This window comes from Bufo bufo, chromosome 9 (assembly GCF_905171765.1).
Source record: "Bufo bufo chromosome 9, aBufBuf1.1, whole genome shotgun sequence".
NCBI lineage: Eukaryota > Metazoa > Chordata > Amphibia > Anura > Bufonidae > Bufo > Bufo bufo.
In genome coordinates this window covers 195,727,801-195,744,024 of record NC_053397.1, presented here as the reverse complement: position 1 = coordinate 195,744,024, position 16,224 = coordinate 195,727,801, and the positions used below count along the sequence as shown (strand labels likewise).

At 44.9% G+C, this 16,224-nt stretch overlaps 1 protein-coding gene across 2 annotated transcripts in view; it reads left to right on the top strand.

Moving 5' to 3' along the window:
* Positions 1–16,224, top strand: part of LOC120979473 (calcyclin binding protein) — a 44,206-nt gene that overhangs the window by 20,112 nt on the left and 7,870 nt on the right. Inside the window, exons 1-5 of one of the 2 annotated variants that reach the window (XM_040408257.1) lie at positions 5,500–5,697; positions 8,793–9,003; positions 12,302–12,398; positions 12,659–12,758; positions 14,180–14,274. In XM_040408257.1, coding sequence (XP_040264191.1) covers positions 5,677–5,697; positions 8,793–9,003; positions 12,302–12,398; positions 12,659–12,758; positions 14,180–14,274 — 524 coding nt within the window. In that variant the 5' untranslated portion in view covers positions 5,500–5,676. Of the gene's footprint in view, positions 1–5,499; positions 5,698–8,792; positions 9,004–12,301; positions 12,399–12,658; positions 12,759–14,179; positions 14,275–16,224 lie in introns of those variants that run through there. The other variant, XM_040408258.1, reaches the window with a different exon arrangement.

The following is a 16,224-nucleotide window of genomic DNA, read 5'->3' as shown; positions in this document are numbered from 1 at the left end:
AGGTCTTGGCACCTCTATTCCCCATTCCTTCAGCAGAAGTCCTTCAGGGAAGGCAGCCCTGGGCGTCCGTTCCCCAACTATATTGTACGGCGGGGAACGAGGGATCACACGCATGTGCAAATAGGCTGGGATTCTCTGCGGTTTACTGTTCCATTTGCCAGGCCTCTGCTCGTCACTTCTGCCACCACATGACGTCAGAGGCCTGGCGGATATTAAGGGGGGTGTTGGGAGGCAAGGAGCGCAGCAAGACAGCGTCTCATAACCCGTGCAGCATGTCGGCTCCTTCGGAAACTTCTAACATGTCCCGCAAGCCTGATCCTTCTGCCACCCAGTAAGCCTCCTTCCAATGTGCCTGACTTGTTGTTACCCCTGCTATTAAAGGGGGGGGGGGGGGGGGGGCACAATTTCTGTACAGTATTTCCCCACTGGTGTTGGACCCAAATTAGCCTTTTGCTTCTTGCCCTGATTTCTATTACTTTATAGGGCAGGGAGGCGGGGAGTGCAATTTTCAAAAAATCCCTGCCATCTAGAACAAAAAAAAAGCACTCTGTCCCAGATGTATGGCCAAAGCAGAGACCGAGGAATCCCTGTCCTTACTAGAATCCATTAAAAATATGATTAAGGAAGAAGTAAAAACGGTAAGACTCGAAGATTACTGCTGTGTCCCCCCCCCCCCATCTACCTTAAAGATCAGATTTTCAAGGTGAAATCTTTTTAGCTGCACATTCTGAATCCTCGGAGGATGGTTCAGGGAAACCTTTCTGTATCCCAGAGGATACGGCAAAATTAAGGACCATTAGAGAACACGGCTATGCTAATGCCCAGTGTAGCGGCTACCTGTACTTCCATGTTTTCCATCTGGTTAACTCAGTTGGAGGAACACTTGGCAGCAGGTACCTCCAGAGAGGAAATCCTAGCCTCCGCCTCTATTCCTAAAACAGGCCTCAAATTTTTTTGTCCGATGCCACTGCGGATCTGGTAAAACTCTCCACTAGATCCGCAGCCCTCTCAAATGCCACACGTAGAGCTATATGGATCAGGTCATGGTCTGGAGACCATGCTCTATTCCGTGTAAGGGGGATAAGTTTGGTTCAGTAATATTTTGGAAAAGGCATCAGACAAGAAAAAAGGCTTTCCTTCAGACTCTAAATTTTACCAAAAAATACAGTCTTTGAAATCGGAAAAGAACCAGGTTGGAGAAGAGGGCGCAGGAAAGTGGCAACCCTCCAGAGGAAAGGGGAGAGGTTTTTTGTTTTCCCCAGAAACTACTGCAAAACCTCTCAATGCCAGATTTAAAGTAGGAGGCAGACTAAAAAGATTTGCCTCTGCCAGGGGAAATATTTCTACTTCAATCAAATCGACAGTAAATCTTTTGACTCGCGATTGCTACATGGTAACCATGGACATCTCCGATGCATATTACCATGTTCCCATTCACAGGGACGATCGGAAATTTCTCAGGATATCTATTTCTGAAGGGGCAAAACATAATTTCCAATTTCAGGCCCTACCCTCAAATTTTTTCAAAAATTATGGCCGAGATGACTTCAGGGCATATTAATCGTCCCATATCTGGATGACTTTTTGGGGGCAGCCCCATCCCTTCAAGATCTCCGGGCTCAATTATGGTTTGTACAAAGGAAGTTGTTGGAATTGGGCTGGTTGATAAACTAAGATATCGGACCTAGTACCCAGTCGCCGGAACTACCTGCCGGATCCGGCAATCTGGACACAAACTGATAACATATGTCAGACGGATGCGGATCCGTCTGACAAATGCATTAAAATACCGGATCAGTCTCTCCGGTGTCATCCGGAAAAACGGATCCGGTATTAATTTTTTATATTTTTTTTTTTATTTTTTGCATTTTTAAAGGTCTACGCATGCGCAGACCGGAAAGCCAGATCCGTTTTGCCGGAGAGCTTAATGCCGGATCTGGCACTAATACGCTTCAATGTAAATGAAGGCCGATTCCAGAAAGTGTTCAGTATTTTTGGCCGGAGAGAGAACTGCAGCATGCTGCAGTATTTTCTCTGTCCAAAAAAATGTAAGAGGGACTGAACTGATGCATCCTGAACGGATTGCTCTCCAATCAGAATGCATTAGGATAAAACTGATCAGTTTTTTCCGGTATTGAGTTCCGTCACACAGCTAGTGTGGAAGTACCCTAAAGTGGTTAAGATCAGATACAGAGCTGTTGGCTAGCTGTCTGAGGGAAGAGAATTCAGATCCTGCTAATGGAGCATCTTGGCTCTTACCTTATGAGTTCAATGCAATAATAATAAAAAACTGCCTCTAAAGAGGTGTACATAGCCTTAAGTCTTTAAGAGTTTCCCATTGTTTTGTTTTTTTACAGCAGTTTGTGCACAGCCTCAGTCTACAGTGACTTATTTTGGTGGTGGGGGGGTCACAGTTCCAGGAGCACTCCTGTGCTAACAGTTCTTTCTGGTTCTTGGCACAGACTCCTTCACAGCTGTGGTGGTCAGCATAAGCTCTGATCCGATACCCAGAGTATGTCTATAGCATGACCAAAATTCTGCGCCCCCCCCCCCCCCAAAAAAAAAAAAACAACCTGATCGGGTCACTAGGATTCTCTGACCCAATTGCTCCTATCCCAGACCAATCTGCAGTTGGCTTCGAGGACCTACAAAGATCTTCACTGGACATGCTAAATGCATGTATTGGGTATCCACATCACTGTACTAACATGAAGAATTCATTCATCAGGTTATTTAGTGTGGAACGGCAGGAAACAAATGCTGTTTTCTATATTCTAGCAGCAAATTTTTTGAAATAATGGTATGTTGGTATAATGGTATGTTACTTTGGAATGCAGTCACCTTTTGACTGCTGCGTATTCCCTCCCTTCAACCCTAAACAAGTGCATGAGAGCACCATTGTCCCGGGGAGAATTTGAAGCTCTTCTACATCTTTGGGTTGGTGGAGGTTGCCAGACACTCGATCCTACACCTGGTAGCATCTGATGGAATAGCCTGGTTAAACATCTTAGAATCCAGTAGTTATTCCTTTTGATAATGGCTGGTGGGAGGCCTACCATCGAGTCCTTCTGGTCTTAGACTGGTTCATACTTGTAGATTTTCAGAAATGATAATTAACATGGCTATTGGTTTTGAAATAAGGATGCGTGACAAGGACTAGGTAATAAATACTGTTTTCAGGAAGGGTTTCCTGATCACACAATCCGTAGTTGAGCCCGGAGATCTTGAAGGGACGGGGCTGCCACCAAAAAGTCTATATGTACACCTTTGGAGGCAGTTTTTTTTTATTATTGCATTGAACTCATACAACGAAACATTTGTAAAGCGATTTTCTCCCGTAGGACTCAAAGAACTCCCATAGGACTCATAAGGTAACATTTTTAGATTGGTCTTTATTAAAAATATGGAGTCACAGGAGAACATTGATCTGATTCTTAATTCAAAATATTCATGTCTAATGCACATATCTCCTGCAGCTCTGCTTCAGTGTAATGCCCTATACATGAGGTATTGGGGCACATTTAGTTGGTTTGCACTCCACTTACCTAAAAGAGTGGGAAGTGGGCACTTCTGAGCACTTTTCCCGTTTACTGGCCGTTTTTTGCGATCCGTATACGGAACCATTCATTTTAATGGTTCCGCCCAAAAAAATGGAATGTACTCCGTATGCATTCTGTTTCCGTATTTCAGTTTTTACGTTCCATTTTAACATAGAACATGTCCTATTATTGCCCGCAAATCACGTTCCGTGGCTCCATTCAAGTCAATTGGTCCGCAAAAAAAAACTGAACACATACGGAAATGCATCCGTATGTCTTCCGTTTCCGTTTTTTGCTGAACCATCTATTGAAAATGTTATGCCCAGCCCAATTTTATCTATTTAATTACTGTATACTGTATATGCCATACGGAAAAACGGAACAGAAACTGAAACACAACGGAACAACGGATCCGTGAAAAACGGACCGCAAAACACTGAAAAAACCATACGGTCGTGTGCAATAGGCCTAACATTGTGTGTCAGGACGGATCCGTTTGGCTCAGTTTCGTCAGACGGACACCAGAACGCCGCAAGCAGCGTTTTGGTGTCCGCCTCCAAAGCGGAACGGAGGCAAACTGAGGCATTCTGAGCGGATCCTTTTCCATTCAGAATGCATTGGGTCTGAACTGATCCGTTTTGGACCGCGTGTGAGAGCCCTGAACGGATCTCACAAACGGAAAGCCAAAATGCCAGTGTGAAGGTAGCCTAACCTACATAACACCTGAGATCTTAGCCAGCTTTGTCCTGCTGTAGATTTGTTCTGGTGGAAGGAGCTACAGAGCTGAGCCACAATTAGTGATGCATTTGGCACCAGTGAGACCAGAATATGGATGGGTACTGCCACACGGTCGGGTTAGCCAAAATCAGGAGTGGATCATAAAGTATACTTATTTTATTTTTATTTGCTCCTAGTTTTGGCTTCTACGGCTACTTTCACATTTGCGTTGTGTTGTCCTGTATACTGTATATGCCATACGGAAAAACAGAACAGAAACAGAAACACAACGGAAACAAAAAACGGAACAAATCGCAAGTCACACTCACTAGTAACGGTAATGAAGGTGGCTGCATTACTACACGTCGTGTAAAATCTACACTTGGATTTTTCGACACATCACCAGCATCGAGTTCAACGCAAGTCATGTGCGATCGTGTCAGCAAATTTTGGGGTATTTCACCGAGACAAATCGCAGACGTGCAGACTGCGGGTACACGGTGGCGTGTAGCGCGGACAAAAACATTTGCTCACAAAGTTTCACAGGCAAGTCGCAGACGCACATGACTAACGTGTTCTATGATGTCGTGTGCCTTGTGGTCTAAAATCCAAGACCGGTTTTTGCAGCAAACTTTAGGTAAGATGTTGCAATGCAACATTCCGATTTTCATGTCGCTGTGTAGCCCCCACCCCCCGCCTTCATCAGAGTGGGCATGTCACCTGCGCCTCAGACCGCTTCCATGAGGCGGATGCAACACGGCTGCCGCAACCCGCAATGGCTGTACAATTTTTAAGGGCATGCATATGCTACTGCAGCTGCGGGAATGCAACATCATGGAAACCCAGACTTGACACATATAAATGTGTTTTTTCACTGTTTGTTTTTGACAAAAAAAATAAAACTATTTGGTTTTATTTATTTTTTTATTTACATCTGTTGTGAAGACCGCGCTGCTGAGGAGAAATTCGCATAGCTGAAACCACGATATGACCGCACCGCGTGAATACAGCAGTGAAAGAAGTTTGAAGTTCGGTTGCGCACACCCACTGGCAGACACAGCCGCCACACTCTAACCTGCTACGCTTAGCGTGATCACGTGTCCTAGAAGTCTGCGCGCAAAGCCCTAGAGGTTCACCTGTCCTTTACATCAGTCTTAGCTTCTTTTTTTTTTTTTTTTTACAGCGCCATTTTCCCGTGTCCTTTCCTGGTTTTTATTAATTTTTTGATCTTCGGGAAAATGGCCGCCGCTAAGTAAATTCATAGAAAGTCTGGTATTTTCCAGAACGTTAAGTAACAACTCCCACTAAGAAGCTGGTTCTTTGACGTCACGGTCAGCTGCGGAACGTTCCAGAGTGTTGGGCTTCTGGAGGCTCTTCATTCAATCGTTCTGGGGTTTCGGTCTAGATCGCCTTTCCCGCCATGGATTCTGCTCTGCTGGAGGTAAGGCAGCTGCTGGGGTCCGATCTCCTAAGGTGACTGTCACTGTGCTCTTCTCTAGGGATGAAGGTGCTGCCCTGTGCTCACTGTCTGCAGACGAGGGTGCCACTTAAAGGGGCTTCTCATAAAGGAGACCCCTGGCCATATGCCCTATTAGGGGGTATACACATTATAAATGGGGGCTCTGCATAGGTCCTACCTTGCGTTATTATGGTCCACAAGACATGTGCGGGATAAGACAGATGATATTCAAAACGGATAAATGGCGGCAGATATATTTGCGATGCATGCGCCCCTTTAAGAGTGCGCCCCTTTAAGGATGTCCTTTTGCAGGTCTGTAGAGTTGGTCTTTATGCACACAACTCTGCGGTTTTTGCACAGAACAATCTGACCCATTCGTTTCTATGGAGCTGTTCGCACAGTCGTATCTATTTGCGGATCTGTATGACCGTTTCAGCAAATTACAGAACCTATTGGGGTCCATACTGTGGATGAGAATAATCCGTTCTACTGATGGGGGTGAGGAAAAACGCAGAAAGCACATGGGAGGGGGTCTGAGTTTTGTGGATCCGTGGTTTGCAGCCTGAAATACGGACGCGGCTGTGTGCATGAAATCTTACGTGCAGATATGTCGGAAAAATCTGCTCTATAAACTGACATACTGAGGATATAAAATCCTCACTGCGGGCAATTTACAATATTGGGGCTCGTTCACACGAACGTTGGTGTCCCGTGCACGTGCTGTGATCCGCAGATTGCAGTCCGCAATGCACAGGCACCTTCCGTCGGGCAGGCGCATGGGGATCGCAGACCCATTCACTTGAATGGGTCCGCGATCCCTCCGTTCCGCAAAAAGATAGATTTATCTTTTTGCGGTGCGGAGGCACGGAACGGAACCCCAGAAAGCACTCCGTAGTGTTCCGTATCTTCAGGTTTGTGGACCCATTGAAATAAATGGGTCCGCATCCGTGAAGCGGAATGACAACAGAACGGTGTACGGGAACGGGACACCAACGGTCGTGTGAACGAGCCCTTAGGCTGCATTCACAAGAGCATAATTCTGGGTCCGCATCCGTTCTGCAATTTTGGTGCGGACCCATTCATTCAAAGATGCAGACAGCACATGGAGTTGCTGTTCTGTTCCGCGGTCCCTGCAAAAAATAGAGCATGTCTGTGTTTTCTCATCCACACACTGATTTCTTACATTTTCACTTTCTGAATGAAAAACTGTAGCATTTCAGTCCTTTTTGGACTTATCTTGGGGTAAACCCTACTGAGACAAAACCTCGACCCATATCCCCCCCCCCCCCCCCCCCCCCGTCTGCAACCCCATTGTGTCCTGTTCTGGCCCGATTCCTGTCCCCGCAGGACCAGGAAGCAGCTTGGTCCCATAACCGCTGAGGCCCTTGATTGGCTGCAGTGGGCATGAGACCAAGCTACTTTCTGGTCCTGCGGGGCCCGGAATCGGCTGGCAATGGGGCAGCAGCGTAAGGGCTCATGCACACAAACATTTTTGTTCAGGGTTCGAAAAAAGATGGAAATTACTCCTTGTGCATTCCGTGTCCCCGTGTCCGTTCTGCAAAAAAAAATAAAAAATAGAACATGTCCTATTCTTGTCCGTTTTGCACAGGCATTGTTACAATGGATCTGCAAAAATAACGGACATCATATGGACGTTGTCTTTTTTAAAAAACAATTTATCCGTGTTTTGCGGACCTCAAAATACATATGGTCGTGAACCCTAAGACTGCGGAGAGATGAGCGTGGCTTATCCCTTTCATGGGCCACATGTTACAACTGTAGGGGTTGTCAGCTCCTATGACTGGGCAAGCACCCTGATCCTGCCGTAAGATGGAGGTCTGATCGCTCGGACCCCCTCTCCAGAGGCACTTATCGGGAACAGACTATGTGTTCTCAATAATTGCTTGCTCATCAGAGGAGGTGAGAGCTGCATTTACATGCAGCAATCACCTCTGCTGTGTGGGGATGAAGGACGGCTAGTGTGATGGCTCGTCCCCATAATGGTCCTTAGTTAGCGGGCAGTGGATCCCTGTTTACACAGGACGATCTATTGTCCAGTGATGGTTCCACCTGATGAAGAAGCATTGGCCACCTGCCGCCAGTACTGCATTATGTACGGGCAATTTTTAGAAACCAACATTCCTAGGAAAGCTTCTTCCCAATAATTGCCCCAATCGTCTGACTGATAAGATAGAACTATGCAATGTGGAATGGCGCCTTCAGAGAGGTTCGTCCCAGAAGACCCATTTACTTGGGGTGACGAATGTTGGTATGAGCACTCGTTCCCAATAATTGCCCATTGTAAATGTGGCCATCATTCATCTCCCTACAGAGGGAATGACTGCTGCATGCAAATACCGCCAACTAGTGGGTAATGATCGGGAACAAACAGTTCCTTCCCTGTCACAGCCCGGGCCCTGTGTATCGGCCCATAGACATTGAATGGAGCACATGTTCAGTCACAGCTCCATTCAAACCCCTCACTGCGGTCATTCAGTGAGGAAGACCTGGGGGCTCAGGACTACGGTCATGCTGGGAGTTGTAGTTTTGCACAGACTTAAGAACCACAGGTTTGAGAAAACACTGTTCTCTGGAAAGGTGTATATCTCTAGAGAGGTTTGGTTTGCGGCTGGGGACGTTGTGTTTTTTTTTTTTGTTTTTTTTTTCATAGACTTTTTACATTTGCCTAAAATTTTTTAAAAAAAGTGAAAAATAAAATAAAATGCACCATAAAAAACTTTAGCATTTTTTTGTAGGCATTTTGTGATGTGCTGTTAAACATTGTGTGAACCTGACCTAATAGTTTTTCCATTAATACCCGGATCAAGACCAGGGTCACACGATGCAGATTTTTGGCAAAAGTTCTGCAGTAAAAAAACAAAACGTCAAACAATAGATGCAATTCAGTGGGATTATTTTCTAAAACCACATTCACAGGGTAAAAAAAAAACTTCCTATATGTTCATGAAGGAAGGCAGAGGATTTAATTGGTTGTGCTGTTCTCCGCGTCCAGATCTGTACGTGCAGTCATGTGAGCCCCATCTTATTTGAAGTATATTCCTATTCCCCCCCCCCAGCTCCAGAAGGATCTTGAAGAAGTGAAGCAGCTGCTGGAGAAGACCACCAGGAAGAGGGTACGAGATGTCCTGTTTGTGGAGCAACGGAAACTGGAGACAGAAATTTCCAACAGGCAGCAGCAACAGGCAGGAGAGACTACGGATGTGCAGAAGCCGTCCGCCATTGTCCCGCCCATGGCCAGCACTTATACAGTGAAAATTAGCAATTATGGTAAGTAGGGGTTAAATTGTACCTGCTATCAAGGGAACAATCAAGCTTTTAGGCTACTTTCACACTAGTGTTTTTGCTGGATCCGGCAGGGTTCAGCAAAAACGCCTCCGTTACTGATGATACAACCGCCTGCATCCGTTATGAACGGATCCGGTCGTATTATCTGTAACATAGCCAAGACAGATCAGTCATGAACTCCACTGAAAGTCAATGGGGGACGGATCCGTTTTCTATTGTGTCGGAGAAAACGGATCCGTTATGACCCACAATGCAAGTCAATTGGGACGGATCCGTTTTCTCTGACACAATAGAAAACAGATCCGTCCCCCATTGACTTTCAATGGAGTTCATGATCTGTATTTTTGGGTACAGATCATGACTAAAAGAAAACCCGCAGCATGCTGCAGTTTGCTCTCCAGTGTAGGAACGCAACCAAACGAAACAGAATGCATTTTGGAGCGTTCCGTTCTGTTCAGTTACTTTTTTTTTGCCCGTTGGCAATGTATGGGAACAAAACGGAAGCGTTTTTTTTTTCCAGTATTGAGACCCTATGACGGATCTCAATACCAGGAAATAAAACCGCTAGTGTGAAAGTAACCTTATATCCACATTCTAATAATCTACTATTACACGAGCAGATAACATAGCTCCCTCACAGCAGCAGTAAAATAACAATGGGTTACCTATCTATGTACGATTTTTCTTTTCTGTGATGACTGATACAGGAGGACAATATTTTTTTTAAATTCAGATAATTTTTATAACTTCAGTTTTTAGCATCATCATGTTATGCTTTAGACAATAAGCAGATTCTTTGTAAAATACATACAGCAATTGTAGTATGGAACATGTAGATACATATTCAAGTTATATATCCGAGTATTGCAATACACAAGCACATAAACCGGTCAGTAAAACCTCCCAACAGCAAGTAACTTCCCCTCCCCCCATTAATACCAGAGCAGGACAGAGCGACAATAATCCCAATGAGATTCCTCCTTATGAGAATTAGAGATGTGTATCGTAGATAGCACAAGGCCCTCCACTAATAGTATGAACTTATTTTATTTCATCCCCCGGGGTGTCGGCACCACAAACCTCAATTGTAAACCATCACGCAGCACTGTTTCCCATATGCACATATAAACACAGTGCATCCCAAGCAAGCTGTGAGCTGTACCATAAATCCATGTTGGTTGGTATGCTAATAACTTCGACATACACACCACTCTAACAGGAGGACAATATTTGGTATTTAATTTTCAGTGGTACAGTACTGCTGAGATCAAAAATTAAAAATGGCCAATTTTAAAAAAAAATTATGTTTTCTATGAAAATTGAGTTAAAGAATACACCTTTTTTGTCAGGGTAAAAATGGGCATTTATAGGGTGATCAGTATGAAGCAGGTGCATGGTGTCTTCTTTTAGTGGGCCTCTTGACTTTCCCCTGATGTCAAATGTCTTGTCCAGGGAGAGAAGGATGAGCTGGATTTCAGCATGCCCAATCCTTTTGTTCTCCGGAAGATCAGCCGTCACCATAGCTGTCCCTATTCAGCCCGCTCAGCTGGGCGTGTATATGTAAGAGGGAGGCGTCAGGTTTCCATAAAAATACGTACCCAGGGCGGTAGGACATTGGTGTACAGCACAGATCCTAAAACCACTCATATACATGAGCCCTTAGGCCCCAGGTACACGGCCATATTTTTGGTCCATTTTTTTGTAGTTCAGACGCGGACCCGCTCATTACTATGGGGCCGCAAAAATTGCAGACAGCACACTTGTCATCCGTTTTGCCATTCTGCGAATTGTTTGCTGTTTTGAGGACAAGTATAGGCATTTTTATAATGAGGAGCGAGAAAAGTGCTTGGCGCACACGGCCAGTGTCCGTATTTTGCAGATTGGCGGTTTTGGTACCACAAAATACATATGGTCGTGAGCTATTTAAATTTTTTCGCACAAAGTGCAACTAAAGTACTTGGTCGTCAGATTTATTTTCTATTTTGTCTTTATGCTATTTTACACTTTGTGCTTTCCACACGCTCATACGAGTTATTTTTAAAAAATTTTTTTTTAAAATTTCCCCTGTAAGGCTACTTTCACACTAGCGTTTTTCTTTTCCGGCATAGAGTTCCGTCACAGGGGCTCTATACCGGAAAAGAACTGATCAGGTATATCCCTATGCATTCTGAATGGAGAGGAATCGATTCAGGATGTCTTCAGTTCAGTCATTTTGACTGATCAGGCAAAAAAGAAAACTGTAGCATGCTACGGTTTTATCTCTGGCGAAAAAGACTGAAGACTTGCCTGAATGCCGGATCCGGTATTTTTTTTCCATAGGAATGTATTAAACGGATCCGTCCTTTTGCAGACCGAAAAAAAAGTGAAAAAAGTAAATGCCAGATCTGTTTTGCCGGATGACACCGGAAAGACGGATCCGGCATTTCAATGCATCTTTTTGACTGATCAGGCATTTTTAAGACTGATCATGATCCTGATCAGTCTTACTAATGCCATCAGTTGGTATACGTTTTGCCGGAACTGCTTGACGGATCACTCTGCTGCAAGTGTCAAAGTAGCCTAACCGAGGCTGACATATTAGCGTCATTTACAGGGGAATTTTAAGGATCTTCACTACAAAGACCCGTTACCCAGCATCTAATGATCACCACAAAGGGATGAGGAAGTGTAATGGCTACTTGCTGATCTGTAGACATGGTGCTCATTCACAGCTATGGGGAAAGCACAGACAGTAATACACTGCCTCTACCTGCTCTGTGGGTAGTGCAGCCACCACGGACAACTGGCTTTCCGTCGCCTGCACGATCTCCGTGCTGTTGCAAACTCAGCAGGGATGTCCTAGCAGTTCAATGTGGACCAGCCAGATTTTTTTACATTCATGGGTCGGGAAGGTGTTAAAGCGGTTTATCCGATATCTAAAATATACCCCTCAATGCGCGGGCCCCTTGTATGGATTATATTTTTTCCGGCACCCGGATCCCTGCACGGGGGAGAGGAGAGAATCTCATTCCCGTTATAGCCCCGCCGTCGCCGAATGTTTTAATCCAAGCAACAGGCAGATACAAGGGGCCCGGGCATTGGGGGGGGGGGGGGGGGGGGATATTTTAGATATCAGATAACCCCTTTAAGACAGGCTTATCCTGTGCAGTTTTTTGGGGTGCTCAAGCCAGGTGCAGATACAAAACGATATCAGCACAAATGTAATACATAACCCTGCTTTCTGTAGAAACCAACCCTAGTTTATGGCATATAGGAGCCTTAATTGTTTCTCCTTCGGCAGGGTGGGATCAGTCTGACAAGTTTGTGAAAATGTACATCACTTTGAAAGGAGTTCAGAATATTCCAGCCGATAACGTACAAGTCCAATTCACAGAACGGTACGTGTAGTGGTTGTGTATGTGTGTGTACATATATCAGTAGAAAATGTGCGGGTCGGAGGTGAGTTATATAATGTAATCTAGGATTGCCAAGATATGACGTTATAGGAAATTTCCAGTATTGGGCCCTCCTCTCACTCCTAGGAAGAATAGGTACACGGCTCCCCTTGCAGAAGCATGACATTGGCCTCCTGATCTACATGTACTATGAAGCGTGCTCGCTGGGATGCTTGGATACATGTATTTTTTACCTTTTGCAGGTCATTCGATTTATTGGTAAAGGATCTGAATGGGAAGAATCATGCCATGACCGTGAACAACTTGCTGAAACCCATTTCGCCTGAAAGCAGCTCCAAAAAAGTGAGTTCACGTTCTGTAAAAGCTGCAAACCTCAATCATCTGTTTTGTAAATGACGCCTCACGCAGGAAAGCTGGTGGTATAGACGAGCATGGCTAGGGGCAGTCTGTCTGCTACCTCCTGGAAACTTCACAGCCTCATTGTAAGGCCTCCTGTCCACAACCGTATCTGTTTTATGGTCCGCAAAATACGGATGCGGTCCGTGTGCATCCCGCCCTTTTCGCAGCCCCCACTGTAGAAAAGCCTATTCTTGCCCCCAAAGCAAGAATAGGACAAGTTCTGTAATTTGCCGCATGGATGGGGACAACACACAGATGACATCCGCCATCTGATTTTATTTTGTGCAAGTATAAAGCTGTAGCCTGCTCTCCCTGCATTTATTGGAGGCCAATTTGGCACCAAAAGAGGTATAATACACGGTGGGCTCAGCATGCATGTGGAACCTGCATTCCCTGAATTTGATGGAGGCCAGTACGGCACCAGAGGAGGTGGTTCCTGTCCCAAAGAGATCGCCTTGACGCTGGTGGACAGGCACAAATAATTGTATACAAAATGTATTTGCCATGAGTCTCACATTTATAACGTGGCATTAGTAGATTTTCTATAGTGAGTACGAGTGAAAAATGCATGTAATCCGGATACAATCCGCACAGAAAAAATATAGAAACGCAATCGCAGAAAAAACTAATACAACTTGTGGGCAAGGCCATCATTTATTTTATTTTTTTCTGAACAGGTCCTGACACAATCCATATCGCTCATATAAAAGATGCATTCGATAAATTATTTCCCCGACCATAATAGCTGATTTTGTGGGGACCTGATAGTGGGATCTTCCACGTGAGATGGGATAGCCCCCCCTCTTTAAATGGACAGTCGCCTCTCCTGACATGTCTGTTTTGGTGACTACTTGTATTCCCCATGTAATAACAATTCTGAAGCATCTATTCTTATGATGCTGTGCCATACCTTTTATTATTCCTACTAGAAGTTTCGGAATGAAATACTAGCAGTTTGCAGCGAAGGTCAACATGGATATTCCCCAGTTGGTCCCATCTGGACCTTCATTGCAAACTCCTAGCATTTCATTTATAACTTCTAGAAGGAATAATAAAGGAATGGTACAACACAGAGTCATAAGAATAGATGCTCCAGAATGGTTACTACAAGGGGGGTGCAGGCAGTTGCTAAAACAGACATGTCAGGGGAGAAGACCGTTCTGTGGAACATACGTGTTTAGTTAAGAGGGGAATATACACCTACCTGAAAGTTGCAGTCATTTACCTCGGCACAGGAGTAACCGCTCTTATGTGCAGGGGGGTGATCTTGGAAAGCACAATATGAAATCTTCACTGCCATGAACATGAAGACTTGTTGCATGAGTTGGCTTGTAATGAAATGCTCGCTGTGTTTAATCTGGCAGGTGAAGACAGACACTGTGCTCATCATGTTGAAAAAGAGATCGGAAAGCAAATGGGACTACTTGACGCAGGTGGAGAAACAAGCGAAGGAGAAAGAGTGAGTATTCATGGTTTATGTTTAAAAGTGTGCCGCCAGTTATCTAGAGAAACTATTCTGGTGCAGGAAGGGGCAAAGTGGACTGCGGACTGCTTATAGCTATACCTTAGGACAGGGATCAGCAACCTTTGGCACTCCAGCTGCTGTGAAACTACAACTCCCAGCATACACACTTGGCTGTTCTAGTAATTTATTCACTGAAACTAGAAGATCAAAACCGTATAAGTCTCTTGTATAACTAATATTCTCACGGTAGAAAGAGGCGTTAAAAGGATATACTTTATAAGATTCAAAATAAAACAAATAGGGATGTGTATTAAAGGGGTTGTCTGGGTTCAGAGCTGAACCCGGACATATCTCCATTTTCACCCAGGCAGCCCCCCTGACAGGAGCATCGGAGCAGTTCATGCTCCAATGTTCTCCCTTGCACTGCGCTAAATCGCGCAGGGCAAAGGCATTTTTTTTGGAGCTCTGGTGACGTACCGGGGCTCTCCATGGGGCTGCCAGGAAGCTTCCGCCCGGCAGTGTGTTATGATAAACAAAAGAGCCCGTGCCCTGCGCAATTTAGCGCAGGGCAAGAGAGCGCATCGGAGCATGAGTTTGTCCGATGCTAGCCTCAGGGGGGTTGCCTGGGTGAAAATAAGGGTATGTCTGAACCCGGACAATCCCGTTAAAAACCTTCAAAAGGTGTAATAAATGCAATAACAGACGCTAAATGGCAACAGAAGTAAGACCGAGGACTGTGAGCGTATAAGTCATGTCTTATTGATAAACTTCAGAGGCCTCTCTATGAATGTAAAGCCAATCAAGTATCATATGAGCCGCACGGTCATGCAATTTTATTATGCCGTATCCTGATAGATGAACGTCGCTCAGTACGGACTATAGGCCGTGTGGACATACAGTAATTATTAGTAAGGCAGGTAGTATGTAAGGGTATGGGAGTTTTCATTTTTTTTCAGGCTGAGATAAATCCAGCTACAAGGAAGGGTACTACCATTGATAAAGTGGTCTATTCATGGACTAGCAGCCAATTCAAAGCTATAACTAACAGGAAACCGCCAACTCAACCCTTTCATCAGTGGTAGTACCCTTGTAGCTGGATTTATCTCAGCCTGAAAAAAAATGAAAACTCCCATACCCTTACATACTACCTGCCTTACTAATAATTACTGTATGTCCGCACGGCCTATAGTCCGTACTGAGTGACGTTCATCTATCAGGATACGGCATAATAAAAGTGCATGACCACGTGGCTCGTATAATACTTGATTGGCTTTACATTCATAGAAAGGCTTCTGAAGTTTATCAGTAAGACATGACTTATACGCTCACAGTCCTCTGTCTGACTTCTGTTGCCATTTAGCGTCTGTTATTGCATTTATTACACCTTTTGATGGTTTTTAAAGGGATTGTCCGGGTTCAGAGCTGAACCCGGACATACCCTTATTTTCACCCAGGCAGCCCCCCTGAGGCTAGCATCGGACAAACTCGTGCTCCCTTGCCCTGTGCTAAATTGCGCAGGCTTCTGAAGTTTATCAATAAGACATGACTTGTACGCTCACAGTCCTCAAGTTTTCAGAGGCCCAATTATCCACCTGTGGCCGTACAGTGACTCTAAACGGGGCTTTCAAAAGCTTAACACGTGCCTATAAAGAGAATATTCGGGGGTGATGGGAAATCCAGACCCTCGACACATATTTTGAAAAATAAAATTGTGCCGAGAGGACTCGGGATTCCACTATTCCCAGCTGCACGGTTGAGATCCCCGGAATTTATTAAGAAATGGGAGACCAAATCCGTTGAGTCTTCCCTCCGCCTTATGGGTCTCTTGTTGGAGGAGGAGAAATCCCTCTTTGATAAGAGTCGAACCGCTCTTAAGGAGCAAATTGAAGCCATAAAGAAATTCTCTACCCAGGCAGAGTTTATCCGTAAACAGGCAGTTCAGAA